Source organism: Anser brachyrhynchus, assembly GCF_964034855.1.
Source record: "Anser brachyrhynchus genome assembly, chromosome: 2".
In the NCBI taxonomy this organism is placed as follows: domain Eukaryota; kingdom Metazoa; phylum Chordata; class Aves; order Anseriformes; family Anatidae; genus Anser; species Anser brachyrhynchus.
The window spans coordinates 117,439,145-117,461,161 of record NC_137695.1 but is presented as its reverse complement, the minus strand read 5'-3'; the positions used below and the strand labels follow the sequence as shown (position 1 = coordinate 117,461,161).

The window sequence follows — 22,017 nt, the reverse complement described above, 5'->3', positions numbered from 1 at the left end:
GGAAGCAGTGGCACAGAGTACTCCTGCACTCCTTTATTTCAGTCTAAAGATTGAAATAGCTTAGTGAGCAGTTGAGGTAAGCCCAGTGCTGTCTGCACTGAAGTGAACTAAGGAACTCTTCTGCTAGCTCAACTGTTTAAAGTGTAGCAGTTAGTGCCAAGCAATGGCTGAGGGTATTTATTAGTAAACCTGGGTATAATTGGGGAAGTGCCCATTTCCTTAATTGGGGAAGACTCTCCAGTCATGCACCACTGGGAGCTCGTTTCTTTCAAGACTTACTACATGGTATTGCAACAAAGAGGGATATCTTAATTTATCCAGTTATATTTAAGATTACAGTAAAAACACTTAGCTTCAAGTAAAAGTTACCTGCCTTTTTCACCTTGGGGGCAACAAAGCATACTGACAACCAACTTCTTTCATGGTCTCAGAAATGTTCCAAGCAATTACAAAATTGTGCTCATCACAGTATGCATTTATTTTCATTTGAAGTGAATGCTAAAAACACTTTAAAATCAAATAACTTTATTTCAGATGACAGCAAAGTCAAGTTTCATTTATCGGAGTCATTTAAGTTGAATTTTTACAATTCATTTTGAAATACAGATAGTATTGTTAGCGTGTTCTAAAAAAAAAAACCATGGCAATTACATTTGCTCAAATGTAAATAGCGTCATTCAGCTAGGGAGTTTAAGACCTTCGTAATGGTTATTACTATCAGCACAAGAGATTGAGTGGCACTTCTTATAGCAAATGATAGTCCCAAATCTTGAAGATCTTGCAGGCTAGCAATATAGTAAATAAGGTGAAATAAAAGCCGTTACAAGTGGCTTGCAAGGAAAGACTAACTTACAGCAATCTAACAGTTTTTCCAGTCACAGTCAGGAAGTCATCATCAGCCAAGGCACGAAGTGCTTCCTCAAACATTTCCTTAGTGACAGCCTTAAAGAGAAGGGATAAATCAAGTAAAGATGGAGGGGAAAAAGGACAACAAAAATAGCTTAATTCCTGCCACTTTTCTTATTAGGTATTCCCGCCTTACACCTGCAAATTTTATTTTATTCTTTAATTTGAAATCTGGCTGTCTGGAGTGGAACCCCAAAGCTGTTTTCTTTCTTAGCTTCTGAAGTGGCAAAGATTTGGAAATCGGATCTCATGCAGTGGAACTGGTTTTCCAGTTATATTAATTTAAAAGGCTATGGTCTCACTTTTCCTCCATAATGTGATTTGAAGACAAATCGATGTTGATTTGCAAAAACACCATAATTTTAAATTAATGAAAATGCAAAAAACAAAGCAGAAAACTTACAACGTCAGACTGTGCTCGGAGATCCTCAAAAAGCTGTTGGTATTTCAAAGCTGGTGTTTTACCCTTTGACTGGATAAGCTTCCTCAAGGCTTGAGCCAACTCCTCTTTCCGCTTACGAGCTGTTGCACTCATTCCTTAAAACAAGAAAGTAAACAGCTTTTAGAAATAAACCAAGGAGGACAGGTTAAATTACATTTTCAAATGACAAAAGCCCAATAACATCCCAGCTTTATCACTACAAAACCACAGACCTGTAGTGAGAATGGATATGTCCACAATGCCAGTCCTTGGATCAGTAGCAGACTGCTTCAGAGCTTCCCGATGGAGGCGTTTTGCTTCTTCTACGTCAATTGTTTCGACTTTCTCAGAAAAGCGTACTTTAGCATGTGCTTCTGCCAGTCGGATCAGAGACTCAAGTTGTCGAGGATATGCAGAAACCATTCCCCTGCCACTACCAATCTTCCTCATGTCCACATATGCCTGAAAAGGAGACAGGCATTAACTAGTTCAATAAATCCTGCTATTGCCCTTATTTTCAGAGTCCCTTTCACCCCCCACCTGTTACCTCAGACTCTCAGCAACCAGAGAGAGCCGTTCTAAACAGTGTTTTTCTTGTGAACCTGCACAGTTCCTGCATGATGCAGAATAACTGCATAGATACATCTTTTCCTGATAAAGCAACTGAGCCATGATAACAAACAGTTTTGAATCACTTGAAAAACCCTTAGAGGAGGGAGTCCTATATAATATTGTATGCATCTATGCTGACAAGTTACTTCACTTCAGTAGAATTTTATGCTTTTATGTCATAGAACCAAGCCAACACATCTGAAAGTAAGCTAAGGATTAAAGCACAGAATGACTTCTATACTAATCCCTCCTTCCTTTTAAATCCTTGTGATTTTTTGATAGGTCTTACAGAAAAGTTGTATATAAACAGGAAGCACACATACTAGGGGATTTTGCCATTTCTGAGAAGTCAGTGAAGCCTTGGAACATTCTTAACAGCAATTACTTTACCTCAATAAGGGCCTGGCTTGCTTCTTCGCTTAACCTGGGATTTATGTAACAACGAGCATAGGCAATGTAATCCCTCAGTACTGCCATATCCATGTATTCCTCCTCCATCTTCTCTTCACTTTGATAGTACAGCGAAACCAAATGGCGAGCAAGACGCCTGTCATAGGCTTCGTCACGTGGATCCAACATTAAAAAAATCAAGTCAAATCTGGAAGAGATAAGAATCCAATACTTAACGTATATACTTTCTTGCAATTTAAAGTAGTCTGGCTTATGGTTTTTCACTTCACAAGTAGAGTTGGGAGTTACTGTATATTCTATTAGACTGGAAGAAACTTTTTCTACAACTCTAAAATTCAGAATATCATGGTTTGGATTTGCTTTCAACATATGTACTTGAAACTTTGAAGATGAGATGCTCTGTGAAATTCAGTTCCCATGTTCAAGGCTGATGGTTTGTTTCTTTTTGTTTGCTTGTTTTAAGCAAACAAAGAACAAAATTACTGCTAAAGCAGTAATCCAAAAAAGGCTAGCACTGCTCCCTCCTGACTGAATTTCACAGAACAAAAATAAGCAGGCACAGAGCTTTAGAGTCTACCACATCCAGTGCAAGTTCTCTAATCAGTGTTTCATTTCAAACTTCTGTGGGTCTAAGAAAAACATCCTGGGTTTTTGTTCAAGCCATCAACCACTATAAGTTTCAGGACAGCTCTTTTAGGAGGCGATCATGAGACAAGGGGAAAAACAACAAAAAACAGAAGTAAATGAAATCCTACAGATCGCATCAGATCATCTGTTCAAGATCAAAATGTGTATACTAGAAGGCAGTGTTCCACTCACGCAGAAGCTATAATTCTGATTCTACCATACTGAATCAGTTTCACAGAAGGAAGCATAACATTTCAAAAATGACACATGCAAGGAGGAGTTCAGTACCTTGATAACAGCGTATGAGGAAGCTGGATGTTTTCAATAGTAGTCTTTTTTGGATTCCATTGTGATTCTATAGGGTTAGCTGCTGCTAGGATAGATGTACGAGCATTCAATTGACAAATAATTCCAGCCTGCCAAAATGAAAAGCAGTTGTGAAACCAGAAACTTCAAGGTATCACCAGTAGTATTTAATGGGTTCTGTAATCAAAAATTCTGTTGCAAAAGCCTTTTAGAGTAAAGCAAGAAGAAAAGCATCTGGAAATAATACAGTTTATGCTATGAAAGCCATGTTCTTATGTAAATGAGATACGTTACGTAATTTAGGATCGATCCACTGACATCAGAAAAGTACGAACCCTTGTTCTGGTAACTTTAGGGTTTTAGCTGCTTAGCAGACACCATGCTTAGAGCAAAGAACCTGGAATTGATCAGACACTTACCTTTGCAATGGATAGAGTCTGCTGTTCCATTACTTCATGCAGAACTGATCTTGTGCTTTCATTCATTTTATCAAACTCATCAATGCAGCAAATGCCATTGTCACTAAGTACTAGAGCGCCTGTTTGAAGAACCAGTTGTCGAGTTTCTGGATCCTTCATCACATACGCAGTAAGACCAACTGCACTTGAGCCTTTCCCGGATGTATACTGGCCTCGAGGCACCAGGTTATACACGTACTGGAGCAGCTGTGATTTACTAGTACCAGGATCACCACAGAGAAGAATGTTGATCTCAGCGCGGAAGTTGCCTCTTCCCGTGTGAGTGAAATCCTTTCTTGACCCCCCAAAAAGCTGAAGCAGAATACCCTAGTAAAAAATAAAAAAACTCTTTAGTCAAAACATAAACTCGTGTATAGTTAGCACAGCCAATCTAACCACTGAACTGAACCATCTAATAAACTGAAACTGATAAAATTAACTTGGACATGAAAAATGACACTGGAAACTTTTTAGAAGTCTAAAAAGGGTTTGTTCTTTACAGACAGCCTCAATTACAATTAATTACAAGCATATCACAGCTTCTAACTGAAAGTTTCAAGTTGGATTCTTATCTATTCCAAAATTTATGTAATCAAAATTTGGTAACTAGTTCTGATGACAACAGAAAAGCCAGAACAGACTACTGTTTACCATGAGGCTATGTTTAATCTGCGACCACAGTATTATTACCTCTTTCTTAGCATGAAAAAGTTACTGTTTGTACCTTTTTTTTCCAAAACAAACCAAGCATTCCTTTCTTTTAAGAAAAACTACTGTGTTCACAAAATGACCAAAATAAAAGTTCTTTACGTGCTCATAACAAGGTGTTTAGGGTTTTTATTTCTTTGTTATGTACCAATAATTCCTCCTGTATACTTCTGAAGAAAGCCAGTGATTGACGTTTTAGTAAAGAAATAAAAGCAACTTAATTCCAGTATTTTGAAAGTAGTGAAACATATACTTCCAGTTTTATGACTTATCTAGAATTATCAGAGAGGAGTGTTCCCTCCCCCCAGATTTATCAGCTTGAAAATCTGGTATTTCCTAGGCGTTTTTTGTTTTTAAAATATTTTCTTCAGCAGCATATATATACACTAAGAAGTCATTGACTATCACTTCTTTTTATTGACAAGTATGTGGCAGCTGGAAAAAGGAAGGAAAAAAAGGAGGAAAACTGTACACTACTTCATGGAAAGTTTCTACACAACTTCTTACAGCACAGAAGAAATCTCGTAGCACAAGCATGGAGTGAGCTATTCATATTAGTTCCGTTCTTACTTAGAACAACTTCCAGAGGTTAGTAAAACCTATTCAGTAGCTAAAACAAGCATGATTTGACCCATTATATTTTCCTCAAGGTCCCCCATATAGAATATTGGCACTCCAATGCATGTGGATTTCAGGCACTTTCAAGTGTTAATGACAGAAGTTTGGGATGATGTTGTGAACACATTTTGGTCTAAACGTGAAGAACGTCCCTTGTTAAGGAGTCCCTAGCTTTCCTCAACTCCACCTGCTCACACCCAATGTGCCATATCAGTTTGGTGAGGAAATAAATAAAAGAGAGACAGTGTTTCCATTTCTGTTTCAATTTCATCATTGCATGGCTTTGAATTCAACTTCTAGCCATTTCAGCAACCTGTGAATTATGACAATACACAAGTCTGTGAAGAAAGATATACAAGTTTTTTTTAAAGAGGATTGTTCCAGTGTCTAACGTTGCTTTGAGACCCACTATTGGCTGTAGTTTATTTTCCCAGTTCTGATGCCCTTCTACCTTTTAAACATCTTCCCTCAAATTAAGTCCTGAACACCATGAAAACAGTGATACCCTTACGAAGCAACTCCATCCTGACAAGACCAGAGGTTTTTAGGACTGCTCAAGCGGTAAGACTGCTCAAGATCCAGGGGTTTTGTTTGTTTTTTCATTCTGAAGCCTCATTTCTATAGCAAATAATTACAAGTGTACTTGCACATAAATAACAATTTACTAGACAAATACAGAATTTTGTTTACCTTTTTGATATCTTCATGCTCATAGATACTTGGGGCCAATGCTGAAGAAAGTCTTTCATATATGTCTGCTTTTTTAGAAAGCTCTTTTAGAATTCCCACACGTTCCTCTGTAAACATTTTTTGCTCTGTTTCCTCATCAACACCATGTAGGCGTTTTGCATCAGTCTTGCGATAGTGTATGACATCAATGTGGGTTTTATAGACAGATTTTACAACGCTGACCCTCGGATTAACTCGAATTGGGACTGCCCTGTAGATACCTGAATACAATTAATGACAGCATTAAAGATACCGTAGATATAGATACAAGATATAAAGAAACATAAAAACCACCAAACTGAAAATTCTACATTTTTCCTTTGCAAAGTAAAGCTCTTCAAAACAGACTAAATACTTGAATCAGTTTATTTCCCAGTACCACTAAGTCACCTGGAAGCTGACAGAAGATACGTAAGTCATCTATACCCTGTTTTGCAGATATATTTTAGCATTCATTTCAGAAGCATTCTGAACAAGGAAAATACTTAAGCATTTTTGAAAAAAGAAAATTTAAGTCTTGATGCTTTTGAAAGGCCTGCTGCTAAACAAGTTTGAAGTCAGTAATTCCCCCTTTTCGGTAAGTGCCAAATTTCATAATAGGCTTATAGTGCATCTATAACTGCTGGTAACATGGCAGTTGTTTTAAAGCAGTGTGTTGTTGTTGTTTTTTTTATTAAAAAAAAAAAAACATAGTTGAAATATCACAAGACTTTCTATGTTACCATTCTCCTGACAGCAGACACTATTTAAGATGCTGCCTCCTCACCAACATTCTCAGCAGCACAGAATCATCAAGGTCAGAAGGGACCTCTAGAGATTGCTTGAAGATACACACATAAAAAAAAAAAAAAACACAAACACACACCTCTCTCCTTACGTTCTATTAGAATTTCTTGGAGGGAACAAAAAAAAGTGCCCATTTCCGTATGCATTGTCACTGGGCACCACTGGGAAGAGCCTGGCTCTGGCTCTATGACTCCCTCCCACCAGGTAACCATAAACACATAGTAAGATACCCCGAGCCTTCTCCAGGCCGAACAGTCCCAGCTATCTCACTCAGCCTTTCCTCATTTGACAGAGGCTCCAGTTGTCAAAATTCACGGCCTTTCACTGGGTTCACACCAGCATGACCATTTCTGCCTTGCATCAGGGAGACGGTGCTCCAGGTGTGGCCCCACCAGTGCTGAGCAGAGGGGAAGGATCACTTCCCTTGACCTGCAGGAAATACTCTTAAACGTATCTCAGGAAGCTGTTGGCTGAATGGCAAAACAATCATCTGATCCATCAAACGCTGCTTCCTTCCATTTTTTTGCAGATTTACTGAGGCTGTGCTCCATCACACCACCATCTAAGTCATTACTGAGGATTTCTAACAGTACTTGGCCCTCATTTTGATCCTGGGCTACACTTGCAGTGTGGTGACAGACATCCAGCTGGACTTGTGATGCTCATCACAACCCTATGAGGCTGGCAGCTCAGCCAGATTTTAATCCAGCTCACTGCCCACTTACCTAACCCATACTTCATCAGTTTGCCTGTGATGCTGTTACGGGAGATAATGACGAAAGCCTTGCTAAAGTCAAGCACAAACTACATCCACTGCTCCGGTCACCTCATTGCAGAAGGTTAGTATCCACTGTAAATTCATGCTGACTACTTCAAGTCACCTCCTTGTCCTTCATACGTAATCCAGAAAGGCATCTCTAAACCTCTTCTATCACCTTCCTAGGGGTCAAGATGAGGTTGGTTGGCCTTGTAGTTCCCCAGGTCCTCACCCTTGCCACAGCAGTGACACTGGCCTTCTTTCAGTCCTAATGAATCTTCCCCAGTCACCATGATCTTTCAAAAATAATTGGATGGTCTTACAAAGACACTGGCCAGCTCCTTTAGCACTTGTGGGTGCATCCCATCAGGTCCCATTCAGCACATTCTCATTCTCCACAGATCACTCCTGCAGGTGTATCTGCCTGTAGACCTATGCTACCTGGATGAAATGACTCATCCAAAGCGTTTGGAATTGCATCCCACTCACGGTTCCCTTAGCTAATTTAATTTTGAGTGAAGCCTCACAAATACCTGAAAACCCAACTGAAGGTGGCAAGTTATGGCTGCAGGGAACATACACAAACATCTGTAAAGAAGGAAGGCTGCTGCATAGCCATTTTATATGCAGCAGACATAAAGCTACAAACAAGCATATGGAAGTAGTACTATGCAAGTTAGGCTATATTTCCATTTCATGGAATTTTTTGGATGCGCATTATTCATCCTATGAAGTATTCAACTGTCAGGCATGCTCAGATTACAATGTTAAGATTGAGTGAAGGAGGATGCAAATACTCAAGCCAGATTTTACCTGTGACGTTAACTCTATCGCCTGGTTGAACTTTATCAACAAGGTCATTGTGAGCGAACAGTGCCACCGTATGAGGCGTCTGCCCAGCTGGCATATCTTCAGGAGACTCCTGCAGTTTGATCTAGCAAAAATAGAACACACTGAAGTTTAGTTTCAAAAAAGGAAAACACTGTCCACAAGGCATTCAACAGGATCTTGTATTATCAGAGTCTTCTGTGTCATTTTGAATCAGGAATGTTGCTCACGAGCAAAACATCTACAAACAGCAAAACTGATTGGTAATAAAAAGATATGGTGAAAATTAAAATTCTGTTCATTATTACGGGTATGGCTAAAGTGCTGTTTATGGACGATGCTCATCCAGTTGAGATGGAAATGGGCATACCATATGTAAAGGGACTTCCATTTGGAAACATTTAGATATACACACAAACATACATACTTCATTTCATCCTTTCAGTGCATGTCTTCTCCAAAGTATGGACTATACTTTCACTAATACATTCCACATGTGAAAAGGGAGAAAAACGTTTTGCTCTTTTTCAAACCTTCAGTCTGAAGAAACACGCTGAATTTTAGCCACACTCAAAGTGCAACGTACCATCTGTTTGTCAGAGAACAGGGATCTGTTGTGAATCAGGGCCATGCTGTGCGTTGTGTTACACTGCTTGCATACTGATGGTTCAGCAATCCTGCCGCGATCAATTTCTACTCTTGTGGTGAAAGCGCAAACCTGGCACTTAAAGAACGCTTCTTGCATCTCAGGAATTAACTGGGAACTTCTGATGACCATACCACTGATGGTGATAAGTTGATCAATATCTACAAAATACAAATATTTACGTCACTGCATCACACTCTTTAAAATAAACTTCCAAATTCCACATTATATTAGTTTTTAGGTGGAAAGTAGACATTTGGCTAGGTACCAGTATTATATCCAAGCCGAAACAGAAATAGTTTTAACTGTGCAGTACAAGTATACTAATTCACATGAGCGTTCATACAAAAAAGTCTTCTGCACTTGCAGAACTAAGAACATGGGTAGCTGATGTCAGAAAAAATTCCTTTATGGATATGTTATTCAGCATTTGGGCTCTATAGCACTTACTTTCAAAACAGACTTATACAAACTAAAAGACATGGGTCTGAATGTACCAGATGTCCAGTTTTATACAGTTGTCATACAAATTCTGTGTTAATATTCAATAGGCTTATATAAATCCTTCACATTGTTTTTTTTAACATGGCAATCAAAAGTTTACCTTCAGGATTTAGACTTCTCATATTCCTAGTCTTCAATGCATTATATGGCCGTACTTGAATTTGATGTTCTAATATGGAATCAGGGTAACGATCAAAAAAGATCTCATTTGCAGCCATATCAAACGTTGGGATAACTTCCTGTATAAAATTGTTAGAAACATTTAAGCTTAGATGTTTAAAACAAAAAGAAAACAAACAAAACAAAGAAAAGAAAACAACAACAACACCCCACATCACACACAAACAAAACACCAGCCTCACAGGATGAATTATTTTTGCATAAAGCACTTTAAGTGTCGCTGATCAGCCAGGAATGACAAGAAAAAAGTTGTACCAGTTAAGCATTTCCTACATAACAGGAAACTCACTGTTTAGATCAGGTTTAGTTATTTGAGCATTGCAAAAGCAAAAGAAAAAGGTACAATACTCAGGATATTGCAGTTTACCACCTAATTTTACATTTACAATAGACCCACAATAAGATCTAAAACCAAAATTTTAACTACTATGAAATAAGGCATTAAAATGAAGAAATTGAATACAGATGCAGACATTATACTGAACATAAGAATTGCGCATTGCATTTAAACAAAAATATTTAAAGCTAGAAATATGAAGAGGCCTCTTAAAAGCCAGAAATCAAGCATACTACTTCACCTGAGGATAGCAGATCAGTTGTCTGTAAAGATTTTCATCAAATGCTCTTAGATGGTCACAATTTACATTCAGAAATGGTTCCCCGACCATATTAATCTGCAAAATATTTGAAAAGAAATCTTCAGCTCGCTACCAGGTAATGCCAAAAAAAAAAAAAAAGCTACATTTTGCTATGTTACAAGTACCTCTTCAAGGCGCTGCATGTAGCGTGGTTCATTAAGATCCAAGCCAATGTCTTCATCCTCTTTAGCCAGTGGATCAATGAAACGCTGAAGAAACCTCTGGATATCCAAAATGACAGGGAAAGATGTATAGAATTTAATAGTATGCACCTCTACTTTGTATCAAACTTAGTGTGTGCAAAACAAACGAGCTTTTCAATTGAAAAAGGAAAAGAAGGAGCTGTTCACCTACCTGGAATTTTTCTTTGCATGAGGTTACGTTCACATCTGTCCCCCAGATAACGAGCTTTTGTCCAAGAGATTGCTCACTGGCTACCAAATCCTCAGCTGGCTGCAGGGAGAGAAGTTAAGCACGTGGAAATACGAGCAGCTGGCCTAAAAAGAAGCAGCTGGACAGGAGGTTCGAGGTGTCCAACCTACCCCATCCGAGTGCAGGTCGACCTGTCTGGCTTTACGGGCAGAGCCCAGGTCCGGCCTCTGCCTCACCGGGGTCCCGCGGACGCCGCTGCGCGGGGTGCCTTCCACCCTGGAGCTGGGCGTGCCGTACGTCAGCGGGGAGCTGATGTCGAAGTCGAGAGGAATGGCTACGAAGAGAGGGGCGAGGTTAGGGCCATCGAGGTCTCAAATCGCGACCGAGCCGCGCCGAGGGGCCGCGAGTACCCGAGTGGCGGAACTGCGGCGGGCTGGAGAAGAGCGCGTCGGCGGCGCCGGGGCTGCGGGCGTCGGCGGGCGGCGAGGTGGGCAGCGGCTGCAGGTCCCCGGGGGAGGCCGAGTCGTCCGGGCGGCGCTTCTGGGACGGCGGCGAGCGGGCGTCTTGCGCTGCGACACAACGGCCGTTAAACCGGCACCGGGAGCCCCCCGTCCCCGCTCCCCGTCCCCTCCGAGCACTCACGGGTCGAGGGGTTGCTGCTCCGGCCGCGCTTGCCGCGCCGGCGGCTGGGCGTGGAGGCGGGCGACGACATGGCTGTCGCGACAGGGCGAGCCGGAGTAGGACCCCCGGCACAAAATGGCGGCGGCCGCCCCCTGCTCCCCGGTACCCCCGCAGACCGAAGGGGTCCCGCGCCGGCTGAGTCACGTGCTCCCCGTCTCGCGCGCTTTCTGCCCAATGGGAGCGCGCGGCGCGGTGGGATCTCCCATCGGAGGCGGGGCGGGGGGGGCCCGCGGGGAGCGTGGTGGGAAGAAGGGGAGGGGGAAGATCCGCAGCCCCCAAGAGCACAGCGGTGGGATATTTATATGGTACCCGAGGGGTAGCGTTACGCTGAGGGCCGCCCGTCGTCCTGACGAGCGGTAGACGACCTCGGGAACGGCACACCCTCCCTCCGGCTCACAATGGAACCTCCCGCTCTCGGCCGAATTTCGCGGCAAAACAGAGCGGGGACCGCCCATTGCCAGTCCGGCAGAGGGGCGGGGCGGGGCGGCTGGGACGGCCCATTCCCCGCAGGGGGGCGCCACCGCCCCCCCCTTCCCCCCCCCCCGCCCCATTCAGCGTTGGTCGGCGCCGCGCGGCATGGCGGGCGTCGTGCCGGGCGCCCTGCGGGAGCTGCAGGGCTGCCTGCGCCACGCCGACCCCCCCGGCGCCGCGCTGCGCGCCTGCGGCCTGCTCCGCGCCCTGGCCGAGGCCTGCCTGGCCTGCCCGCCCGGCGCCGCGCAGGGTACGGGGAGCGGGAGGTGGCTGGGGGTGGGGGGGGGCGGTGCGGTGCGGCTGCGCCACCGGCACCGCGTCCGTAACCCTAACTCCTTAACCCGCACCCGGACCCTGACCCCGCGTCCCGCTGTCCCCTCTCCCCGCAGCGCTGCACGTGTCCCTGGTGCTCTCGGCGGAGCAGGGCTTGCCCGCCTTCGTCTACAGGTCGCTGGGCGCCGAGGAGGTAGGTGGGCTCGGGGGGGGGGGGGGGGTTGGCTGCGGCGGCCCTGCCCTAAATGCCCCCCCCCACACACACACTCCCCATCGCTCTCGTTTCAGTTCCGGGACTGCAGGGAGGAGGCGCTGCGGTTCCTGTGCGTCTTCCTGGAGAAGGTCGGCGACAGGGCGCATCCCTACGCCCGCAGCCTCAAGGTGGGCGGGGGGCCGGGGGCTGCCCCCTTGCACGCAGCAGGCTCGGGCGCCGAACCTGCTCGTTGTGAGCTCCGGTCTGCGTCCCGTAAATCCCTGCCTTGGCTTTCACGCCTGTAACAAGCGCGCGTCCGCACACACGTAATCTGTAACTGCTTCTCTTGGCGGTGGTTGCTTCCAAGTCATCGGTTCTGTAAAATTTCTCCTGCTAAGTTACTCTTGCAGCGTGCGAGGAATGGTGGGTTGCAGGCAGAAGACTTGCCAGGTGTGCCTTTCCTTCCAGAAACTGTCCCTTCTTTGCTTGAGCCTGGATTTGTTATTGTGGCAGATGCTGCTGCAGCGCTGTCAAGGAGACCCCTCTCAGTATTACTATTTCTATTGTTGCAGTCTTTTTTAAAACCTTGAACGTGTTAGGAACAGAAACTTCAAAGGCGTAGGTAAACACATCATTATCTTTTAATTTTTCTGTACTTACAAGCATCATAATCTCTTTTTCCTTTCCTCTCTAGCAAACTTGTATTAGCGTTTATACAAAAGAAAGGGCAGCAAAATGCAAAATTCCAGCCCTGGAACTTCTGATAAAGGTAAAATGTATTTTATAATCTCTTTTTCCTAGAAAAACCTGTTGTGTTGCTATAGTTGTGCTTTATCGAGTAGAAAATCTGTAGGCCACAGTAGCAAGAGAATATTGATAGTGTAATATTAGATGTTAATAAAAGATAGGTCTTAATGACAGATTGTCTTTCGTATTGCTACAGTAGGTTGCTCAGATGTCAATGTGTTAGTCCTTCATCTGATACTGCAAGACACAGTTGCTTTGGAAGCAGTGGTGGATTTTCTTTCCCGGTTTGTTATAGTTCTTTACGGAGAATTTTTCCACTTGTATACTTTAAAAAAAAAAAAAGTATATCACACATATCCTGTTAAAATAGATTAGACACAGCATGTGAAAGGTGTGGAGTAAGGCCTTTTTCAGAAGGCTTGTTACTGTGTGCAGCAGCAATTTTGTTTCTTATTTATTCTAGTTGCTCCAAAATTTACGACATTCCCGTCTTATGGAAGAAATGAAAGTTGGGGAGATCTTTAATAAATTTTATGGGGAGCTTGCAGTAAGAAGTAGAGTTTCTGATACAGGTAGGTTTTAGTTTTTCTGTCAGTGTCCTTTGTTTTATTTACTCTGGTTTTGTTTGATTATTACCCACAGAAAGTGTAATTGGTATTACCATAGCAAGTGTGTTTAGAAATGGTAGCTGTCAAGTCTTAAAGCCAGTAAAGTTTGTTCAGGTCTTCTGATCGTGATCATGCAGTTAATATTTCTTAGCAGATCTGTGTATGTGTGTAAGCTAATATGTGGGAACAATTATATATTTGAATTCAGCGGTGGCAATCTATACAGCATTTTAGTGTAGTTGATGTAAAAGAGCGTTTGTATGTCTAATCTGTTGTTACTAGTCTCTGCCTAAATCCTGACAGTATTTACAGCTTTCTTGGTATAAACCAACTTACCTTGGCTAGGCTGTTAGATTATTTTTTTTATCTAGATTCAATGTTAACCTGGTGTATCTAAAGCTTAAAAGTTACTCCTATACCTGCTTTATAACTTACAGGTTATGTGTGTGTATAATGTGAGCTTTAAGAGTAGTCCCAGTCCCAACAGTGGGTGCTCTTATGAACAGCAGAGTAAATTCCAGGCTGTCAGATACCTGTCAAAGTTTGTGTAAACCCCAGCTTGATTGCTAAAGCTTGTCATAACCTTATTCCAGCCCTAGCATTTTTTTTCCACAAAGCTGCAGCTTTAGTTTAATTCCGGAGTTTATCAGTTCCTGCCTTGCCTAATTATATATTTTTTTAGAATATTAAGATTACTAATATGAACTGTCTGAACATGTCTGATGTTCTTGAATATGAACTGTCTGAACATGTCTGATGTTCTTGGCTAGTACCAGCTAACATTTTGGCTTGACGGATGCAGCCCTTAGAAAAGTTGCTGTGTCTGCATGGAACCCAGTTAGGCTGAACTCAAGCTTGGTAACTTCTGCTAGATGTTGGCCTTCACCCTGGTGGTACTTATAAGACTTGACATAACCTCAAGGCCAGCAGCAAACTTGAATTATTGGTAAATGCTTCTTCAGTGGATATGGCCTTTATTAATCATTTTTCTAAGCCATGTTTTAAAAAAAAATACATTTATTAATATGAGATAAGAGTGCATCTCACATCATAGTATGCAGACGTATACATATGCAGTATATATGTTTTCCTCACATGCTAATCACAAAGTAAAATCCTCAGGGATGGTTGTCTTATGGTTGCAAGTTACATAGGAATTGCAGTAGAAATTATTTCAGTAATTAATAATAATAAATTACTTCCTAGTACTGGAGAAGATCTATGAGCTTTTGGGAGTTTTGGGAGAGGTCCAGCCCAGTGACATGATTAACAACTCTGAAAAACTATTCAGAGCTTATTTGGGAGAGCTTAAAACACAGGTATGTGCTTTTCAGACTCTTGCATTGCTTGTGTTTGTTTGTTTGTTTGTTTGTTTTCCCTTTGGTGTTTTTGGTTCTGTATGTTGTAGTACTATTCTTATTTAGTACAATGTGTAGAGATCTAACTGGACAATCATAAAGGCTTCCTTAAGTACTGTTAAGGTTATAGTTCTCCAGTTCTGAGAAGTTTTTCAAGTAAATATTTAAGGCCGTAAATGACCATAAAGGAACAAATTAACTGTGAAAAAAGATGTCACATGATGATCATTGCAGTTTGTGCCTGAGCAAAGTTATATTGCCACTCATTGACAGTTTCTGATTTTGGCTCTGCTAGCTGCAGAATCCTTGCACTTCAGGTAAAGAGCATGCTTCTGCCAACTTTGCTTTCCTGTATTCTGTGCTTTTAAGAGGTTAGCGTGAGCTATCTACGTTTTGCTGTTGTTAGTCTTGGTAGAACATATTTTATGGTCGTAAAAAGATTTCTTACACTTTTGTAGTTAAACACCTTCAAATTGTAGGAGATTTCTGAGTAGTAGATATTTCTGTAAATTTATGTTCATAGAGGTGAGTGGTGACATAGCTGTACTAAGTTGGATTATATTACTTTATCTGCACTTCTATGAACTGGGAAACCTTGGAGGTAAATTTATTTTATCTTGAGGATATATTTTTTTTTCAATTCCCATTTTTGTTAGATGACATCAGCTACAAGGGTACCCAAGCTAACCGTTGTAGCAGGATGCCTGAGGGGACTGGCTGCGCTCATGTACAACTTTACCAAGTCTGTGGATGAAGGTATGTAGCTTCATGTAAGACAGTTGAACAATTTTGACATATTTTAACTGTTACACAGCTAGCAAGCAGCACTATTTCTAGTTGTGTACTCGGAACAAAAATTTCCCTGCTGGTAGATGGTTCATGCAAAAGCAAGGCCTATGCAGCTATGTGGTCCCTGTAGTATGTCTTTGTGTGGGATAGCTTGATATTGTGTTTCTGTATGTAAAGGTTTAAAGTGCTGTTTTGTAACCAGAGAGTGGACAGCTGTGAAAGCAGTATTGAAGCTAGAGTGTAGTTTATACAGAGATGTGTTTACTTTAGAATAGATATCAGCTGAAACAAGGGTATTCAGAATTATCGACAAATATAATGTAAATTATTATTTTTTTATATTTAAGAGTGTTTTTGGAAAAAAGCATCTCTGCTTCTTAAAATAGAATATTTAAGGCTTTCCAATTTATTTCTTCATGTAAAGCTTTGGATAAAAATATCTTTTATCTTCACTCTTTCTCTTGTGTATCAATAATGGAACACTAATTATTGGATTGTTTCGCAGATCCTCAAACTTCAAAGGAGATTTTTGATTTTGCAATGAAGGCAATCAGGCCGCAGGTAGATCTACTACATTTTAATCGATCCACATAAATTATTTAGCCCCACTGAGAAGAAGAATTAATCGCATATGACAAACGTGTGGGTTTTTTTTTTCATATTACAGGTTGATCAGAAGCGATATGCAGTCCATCTAGGTAAGACTATAATATTTCTGGTCATCCCGTGGGGGATACCATTCGTACAATGAATTCTTCTTTCTGGAGATGTTTATTCTCTACTGGTTCTCTTCAGAGCACTCTAGTCTTCTAAGCTGATCAGGGAACAAAAATGGTGTATTTTAAGAGTTAAATGAATATTTGGTTAAACTAGGTAAGCTGTAATTGGCTTACAGCCGTATTACACTTGATGCCATTTGCTCCTATGCAGTAAGTACAAAACCCTGGTATAAGAGGAGGATCATAGCAGGAGTAGAAATAAGAGGAATGAAGCAAATTAGGCAGTAATGTAGCAAATGCAGCAAACTGCATTGCAGTTTGGTGGAGGAGGGGACTTGGGCTATATCCTGACCACAAAACTAAATCCTTGTGAATCTGTGATCGAGTATAATTATTTGTAATCACCAGAATCCCTTTCTTTTTCTCTGTTAATATAAATTATTTCAGAACTCTGCTGTGCTTTCCATAGTGGTGTACATTAAAAGAAGAGGATTTTCGAGGGTTGTTTTTATGCTTAAATTCTTAGTGTTTGGATATTGATACTATAAAGGTTACAAAAATACATTTTTATTCCTATCATGGTAGATACACCTACCTAAAGTCGTAACACGGACTTTTATAGTTTGTTCTTTTTTTAAAAAGCAGAATATAAATCTAGGTTTTAATGAGAATTGTTTTAAAATTGCAGCTGGTTTACAGTTGTTCAGCTTTCATGCTGCTCAGTTTGGTACCCTGCTATTGGACAACTATGTCATACTCTTTGAAACAATGTGTAAATGGTGTGGCCACCCAAATCAAGAGATGAAGAAAGCTGCTCATTCTGCACTGGATTCATTCCTCAAGCAGGTATCACAACTTCACTGGAATCTCTGAGGCTAAATCAAAGTCAAATTTCTTGAAACAGTGGGGATATTTGGTATACTTGCTGCTTGGAAGTTCAGTGATTATTTTTATTTTATTTTAATAGTTAATTTGATCAAAATGCTTCATATTACAAGCTATGTATCCTTTAGGACTTACTGTGCTTGTTGGTTTGTTTGTTTTTTTGTTTTGTAGTTTCTTGTGTGGAAATCCTGACGTTTTACTATCTCTTTTACAGATGTCCATAATGGTAGCTAAGGATGCAGAGCTACACAAAAGCAAATTGAAATTCTTCATGGAGCAGTTCTATGGAATCATCAGAAGAATGGATTCGAGCAACAAGGAGTTGTCCATCGCTATTCGTGGATATGGGCTTTTTGCAGCAGTATGTACATGAATTTTGTTCTGACAAAGCAGTTTACTTGTACTGGTTTAAAGCTAAGATTCATACACCACTCATTTTATGATTTTGAACATCTAGTTGTATAGAAAGTGTTCCTGTTTCTGGATTAAGTATTGAATTTGATTAGCTGCACTGTAAATATGTTGTGGTTGAAAGTTACTGAAATGTGTACTGAATTTAGTGGGACCACTAGGTTGTAGTTACTTCTGCTTCTGTACTAGTTCTAAGGTGGACTTCAGGTAAAGATGTCACAAAACTTAAGGAAGTGCTTAATCACTTAGGTACAGACAATTTCTCATTAGCTCTGTGTGCATTTTAGAGTCCAGGCCAGCTCTACTCTGGAAGTTCAGATAGTTTCCTACAAAGCAGGAATCTCAACCTGAACACCCAAAGGGTGCTGCTAACTGTAGGAGACTAGGAGGTAACCTGTGAAACATGCGTAAATTAAAAACCAAAACCATGCTTATATACTTGAGTAGAGGGTCAGGTCAGTCTGTCAGGGAAGCACTGTTAGGAATCAGTTTCCAACTTTTGTCAGTGGTTGATTGAAATGGGAATATCACCATAAAGGTCCTGTAAGGAATGGTGTTTATGTATCTGCAGCCTATGTGCCTGATGGTGCCATCCCAACTTTTATACCACAACGTTATAAACATTTGTTTTTTTCCCCCCTTCTCAAAGATTAAGTTCTTATTTATTTAGAGAAGGATAGGAAGTGTAACCGTATCTGGTTCCTAACTGAATCTGTTCCATTTTGCTGCCATTTGAGCTGAGTACATTTGTTTTGTAGAATTCTCAGCATTCATTGTCGAAACCTAGTCTTCTTTCAGGATATGAGCTAGAAAGGGATTGAGTTAAGGCTCAATTAATTCCTCGCAAAAATGAAGTATATCAGATTACTGAATCGACAGGACAATGTTAAAAATACCTGTTATGCAATACAATAAATTGATTTAAATTATATTAAAATCACATGACGTAAATACTGTGATAAATATATATATATATATACTGTTACTATACACTATATATTACTATAGTGTTTGTTTATACTATAGTATATTATTATTTATACATAACAATATAATTCTTCAAACTTTAACAGGAAAAGAAGGATCTTAATGATGAAATACCTGTAAATCTTTAATGTATGAAGAAGCACTAATAGCTGTTAGCCTGTTTAGACTAAATCTTGGCCAAGCTTCAGATGACAGGTTGTGAGGAAGCATGTCTTGCTGCCATTGCAGTTAGTAACCTTAGCCAGAACAAATGTTCAGGGATTGATTCCAGTTCAAGGCAAACTCTTTTACAATCTAATTGCTAAAATAATTCTGAAGAAACAATTACAGTTCTACAAGTGATAAATGGATAGTCTTTATTTTGTTACCCTGTTCTTAGGCAGATTAGATTCAACCTTTCGCCTAACTTTTTTATCATTACCTAAATCGATCCATTCTTTTTCCACAGTCAGTTTCCTACTATGTTTTTTTTTCCTGTGGCCTTCTTTCCTATTTGTGTATGAAGTTGCTAAACCAGTATTTTATTTTCTGTCTGAAAGCCCTGCAAAGCTATACATTCTAAGGATGTTGATGAGATGTATGTTGAGCTCCTTCAGCGTTGTAAGCAAATGTACCTCACGGAGGCAGAGACAATAGATGACCAGCTGTATCAGCTACCAAGTTTCCTCCAGTCTATTGCAAGTGTGATATTCCATTTAGATACAGTAAGTGGAGTATTTAAAGTACCAGTCAAATTTTTTATGCAGCTTGGGATGTATAAGAAGGTAGTAGCAGTGAACTTGATACCTATGATAAAAGGTATTTCTTTATCTGAAATGTGATGACTTTCAGCTTGTAAGGGATGGGACAATGTCAGGAGAATACTATATTTTATTTGAATAAAGAAAATGCATGGAATATACTAAAAAAAATTGTAGAAAATACTAAAATATTTTGATACTGATACTTAGCATGTTCTCTGAGGCTGATAATTTGATTTTTCCATTGATGCTGTGTTGTCCGTCTTGTAATGAGGGTTTTCTGTATCCTAGCTGAAGCTGGGAAGTAAGGCTAGGGTGGAGAAGAAACTTCCCTTACGTTCTGTTTTCAGATTAAGGATGAACAGATTATACTGTTATGTTTTTCTTGTTTAATTAAATTGGAACTTTTCTAATAAGCTTAGGAGTGATTCCAATGGAGCTCTGATCTGTTCAGGAACAACTCTTCATTGTGTGCTCCAGTAAACTTTCCTACTCTGTTTTTCCAGATGTCTAAGATGAATTCACTTGCTAAGTCTTCTACCATTTCTTAGAGTAGGTGATCACGTAAATTCTTCTAACAAAGTTTCTTGCTTAAATAATTTAACATAATTCTGCATGTTAATAATGAACTAGAATCATTGTCTTCACGTTTTTTTTATTTTTCTTCTAGATTCCAGAGGTATACACTCCAGTTCTCGAACATCTAGTTGTGCTACAAATCAATAACTTTCCACAATACAGTGAAAAAATGCAGTTAATCTGTTGCAGATCTATAATAAAGGTATTTCTAGCCCTCTCAGGAAAAGGTCCCGTTCTCTGGAGTTTTATTGGCACTGTGGGTGAGTCTGTGATATTAACTCTGTTTGTTTGTTTGTTTGTTTTCCTAAATTGATTAACTGGTTCTAAGAAAGGTTTATGGAATAGTCATTTGGTGTCAAAAAGGAAGCTTTTTCAACTGTTTAATAATGAAGAGTTAGGGTTCTCATTGTGTTATTATTTACAAAATCCATTGCTAAATCACTTACGAAATGTATTTAACAGTTGCTTTGGGTGACGGCATGCGTTATGATCAAGGACAGAAGAACATAGTTTTGTCATAATCTGTTTAAACGTAAGACTTAGATTCCTACTTTGGAGGGCAGTGGTAAGAAAGAGCTTTTACAAAAAACATGCAAAAGTCTGTTCAATACTATTTCAGTTACCCTTGTGAAGTATCAGAGGAAGTAGAGTTAGTGTCATCTGTTAGAAATAGTCTTTTCTATGCTGTCAGACTTGTACATAGTAAAAAATGAAAATTCCAAATATGCAGTTAGTAAGATACAGTCCTGCAAACATAATAAATGTGGTAGTATTGGTAGCAGGCAATTCTATTAGCTCCCAGTATGCTGATGCTTCATTACAATTAATTTTAAAAATGATTTTTAATTTTTCAGTGGCTTTTCTCTATTGTTGTAGTATCTTCATTGTTTCCCTGTTCTTCATTTGGGATGTGCTGTACACCCAAAGCACCGTGCCAGAATGGATATCCTAACTGCATGTCTGTGAGAGTCATTGGGAGTTATTCTTTTTTATCATATGGGCATTACGAAGAATGCCTTAGTAGTGATCACTGCATTCAGACTCCCAAAAAAAAAAAAGAGCCAAAGTGGTTTTGAGAAAAAGTAGTAAGTTGCACGTTCAAGATTGTTCTTAAAAGACAAGTACAACCAAAACCAGAGCCATAAATCTAGAGTATTTGCCAGGGAAACAATCTTTTGCCTCTACCTTATCCTGAAAAAATATAGAAAATAAGGGACTGATTGAATTCATTGCTTACATAAGGAATTATATGGATGCTATGCCTTTTGAAGTCTGTTGAGGCAATTTTATTCTGTTTCAGTGCATCAGGGATTAATCAGAGTCTTCTCGAAGCCAATGACATTTTCAAAGGTAAAATAACTGTTTAAATATATTTTTCATCTAGATTTTTTTAGAGTATACAATCCAGTTCTTGAAAATCTAGCCAAGTAAACAGGGAAAGGCCTAAAGACAAAAACAATAGTCCTGTCTGTTTTGAATTGTGGCCCTGTTGTTACCAGTCTCTGGCCCCTACATTTGCTCAGAATAGTAAGGATGTCCCTCTTGTACTGAATGAAATAGAAGGAGGTATACATTTGTTTTCTGCAGTTCTTCTTTGCTTAGATCATCTAATGGGGTTGTAATTACGATCATCCATCTTTCTTCCAGGTTAACAAATTTGGAATTTAAAAAAAAATTTACTCAATGTATGTGTCGAGAGAATCCTGTGCAGCAGGAGTGTTTCATGTAACTGAGAAAGAGATCGAGATTTTTGAAAGGATATGGTGTTCTTTGTGCTATTTTCAGATTGGTTAAATAAGAAAGCCAAATGTTTTGGGTTTCTACCTACAGAAGTAATTTTGTATTGTTTTGGCTTGAGTCAGCTAGTTACACGTGTCGTGTTTGTGAAAAATACTGTGTCCTTTCAGGAATTATTTGGAAAAGAAACTTCTGAATCAGAAGACTCCTCTGAACCCAGAGAGACTGGGACAGGGAAATGGAAAGTACCAACATATAAGGACTATCTGTATCTTTTCAGAAGTTTACTGAACTGTGACACAATGAAGGTAAAAGCATAGTTATTCCTGAGT

The 22,017-nt window shown here is 40.1% G+C and overlaps 2 protein-coding genes across 4 annotated transcripts in view; one reads left to right on the top strand and one right to left on the bottom strand.

Annotated features, from left to right (window-relative positions):
• Window positions 1–454: 454 nt before the first annotated feature.
• Window positions 455–11,357, bottom strand: MCM4 (minichromosome maintenance complex component 4). The gene is made up of 16 exons (XM_080583612.1): window positions 11,150–11,357; window positions 10,918–11,076; window positions 10,678–10,841; window positions 10,490–10,588; window positions 10,261–10,356; window positions 10,076–10,171; window positions 9,418–9,556; window positions 8,754–8,974; window positions 8,153–8,273; window positions 5,758–6,017; window positions 3,703–4,068; window positions 3,266–3,393; window positions 2,330–2,537; window positions 1,561–1,789; window positions 1,310–1,443; window positions 455–942 (listed from the first exon to the last, which is right to left on the bottom strand). The coding sequence occupies exons 1-16, from the start codon at window positions 11,217–11,219 to the stop codon at window positions 850–852; spliced, it is 2,583 nt and encodes an 860-aa protein (XP_080439738.1). The 5' UTR covers window positions 11,220–11,357; the 3' UTR covers window positions 455–849.
• A 265-nt stretch (window positions 11,358–11,622) lies between these two features.
• PRKDC (protein kinase, DNA-activated, catalytic subunit) overlaps window positions 11,623–22,017 on the top strand; it is a 78,431-nt gene continuing 68,036 nt past the window's right edge. For 2 of the 3 annotated variants that reach the window (XM_080583608.1, XM_080583610.1), the window contains exons 1-15: window positions 11,623–11,909; window positions 12,049–12,125; window positions 12,221–12,313; window positions 12,820–12,894; window positions 13,336–13,444; window positions 14,687–14,799; window positions 15,495–15,594; window positions 16,133–16,188; window positions 16,295–16,325; window positions 17,035–17,192; window positions 17,446–17,592; window positions 19,169–19,333; window positions 20,040–20,208; window positions 21,249–21,298; window positions 21,856–21,993. In XM_080583608.1, the coding sequence (XP_080439734.1) occupies window positions 11,765–11,909; window positions 12,049–12,125; window positions 12,221–12,313; window positions 12,820–12,894; window positions 13,336–13,444; window positions 14,687–14,799; window positions 15,495–15,594; window positions 16,133–16,188; window positions 16,295–16,325; window positions 17,035–17,192; window positions 17,446–17,592; window positions 19,169–19,333; window positions 20,040–20,208; window positions 21,249–21,298; window positions 21,856–21,993 (1,626 nt within the window). In that variant the 5' untranslated portion in view covers window positions 11,623–11,764. Of the gene's footprint in view, window positions 11,910–12,048; window positions 12,126–12,220; window positions 12,314–12,334; window positions 12,576–12,819; window positions 12,895–13,335; window positions 13,445–14,686; window positions 14,800–15,494; window positions 15,595–16,132; window positions 16,189–16,294; window positions 16,326–17,034; window positions 17,193–17,445; window positions 17,593–19,168; window positions 19,334–20,039; window positions 20,209–21,248; window positions 21,299–21,855; window positions 21,994–22,017 lie in introns of those variants that run through there. The other variant, XM_080583609.1, reaches the window with a different exon arrangement.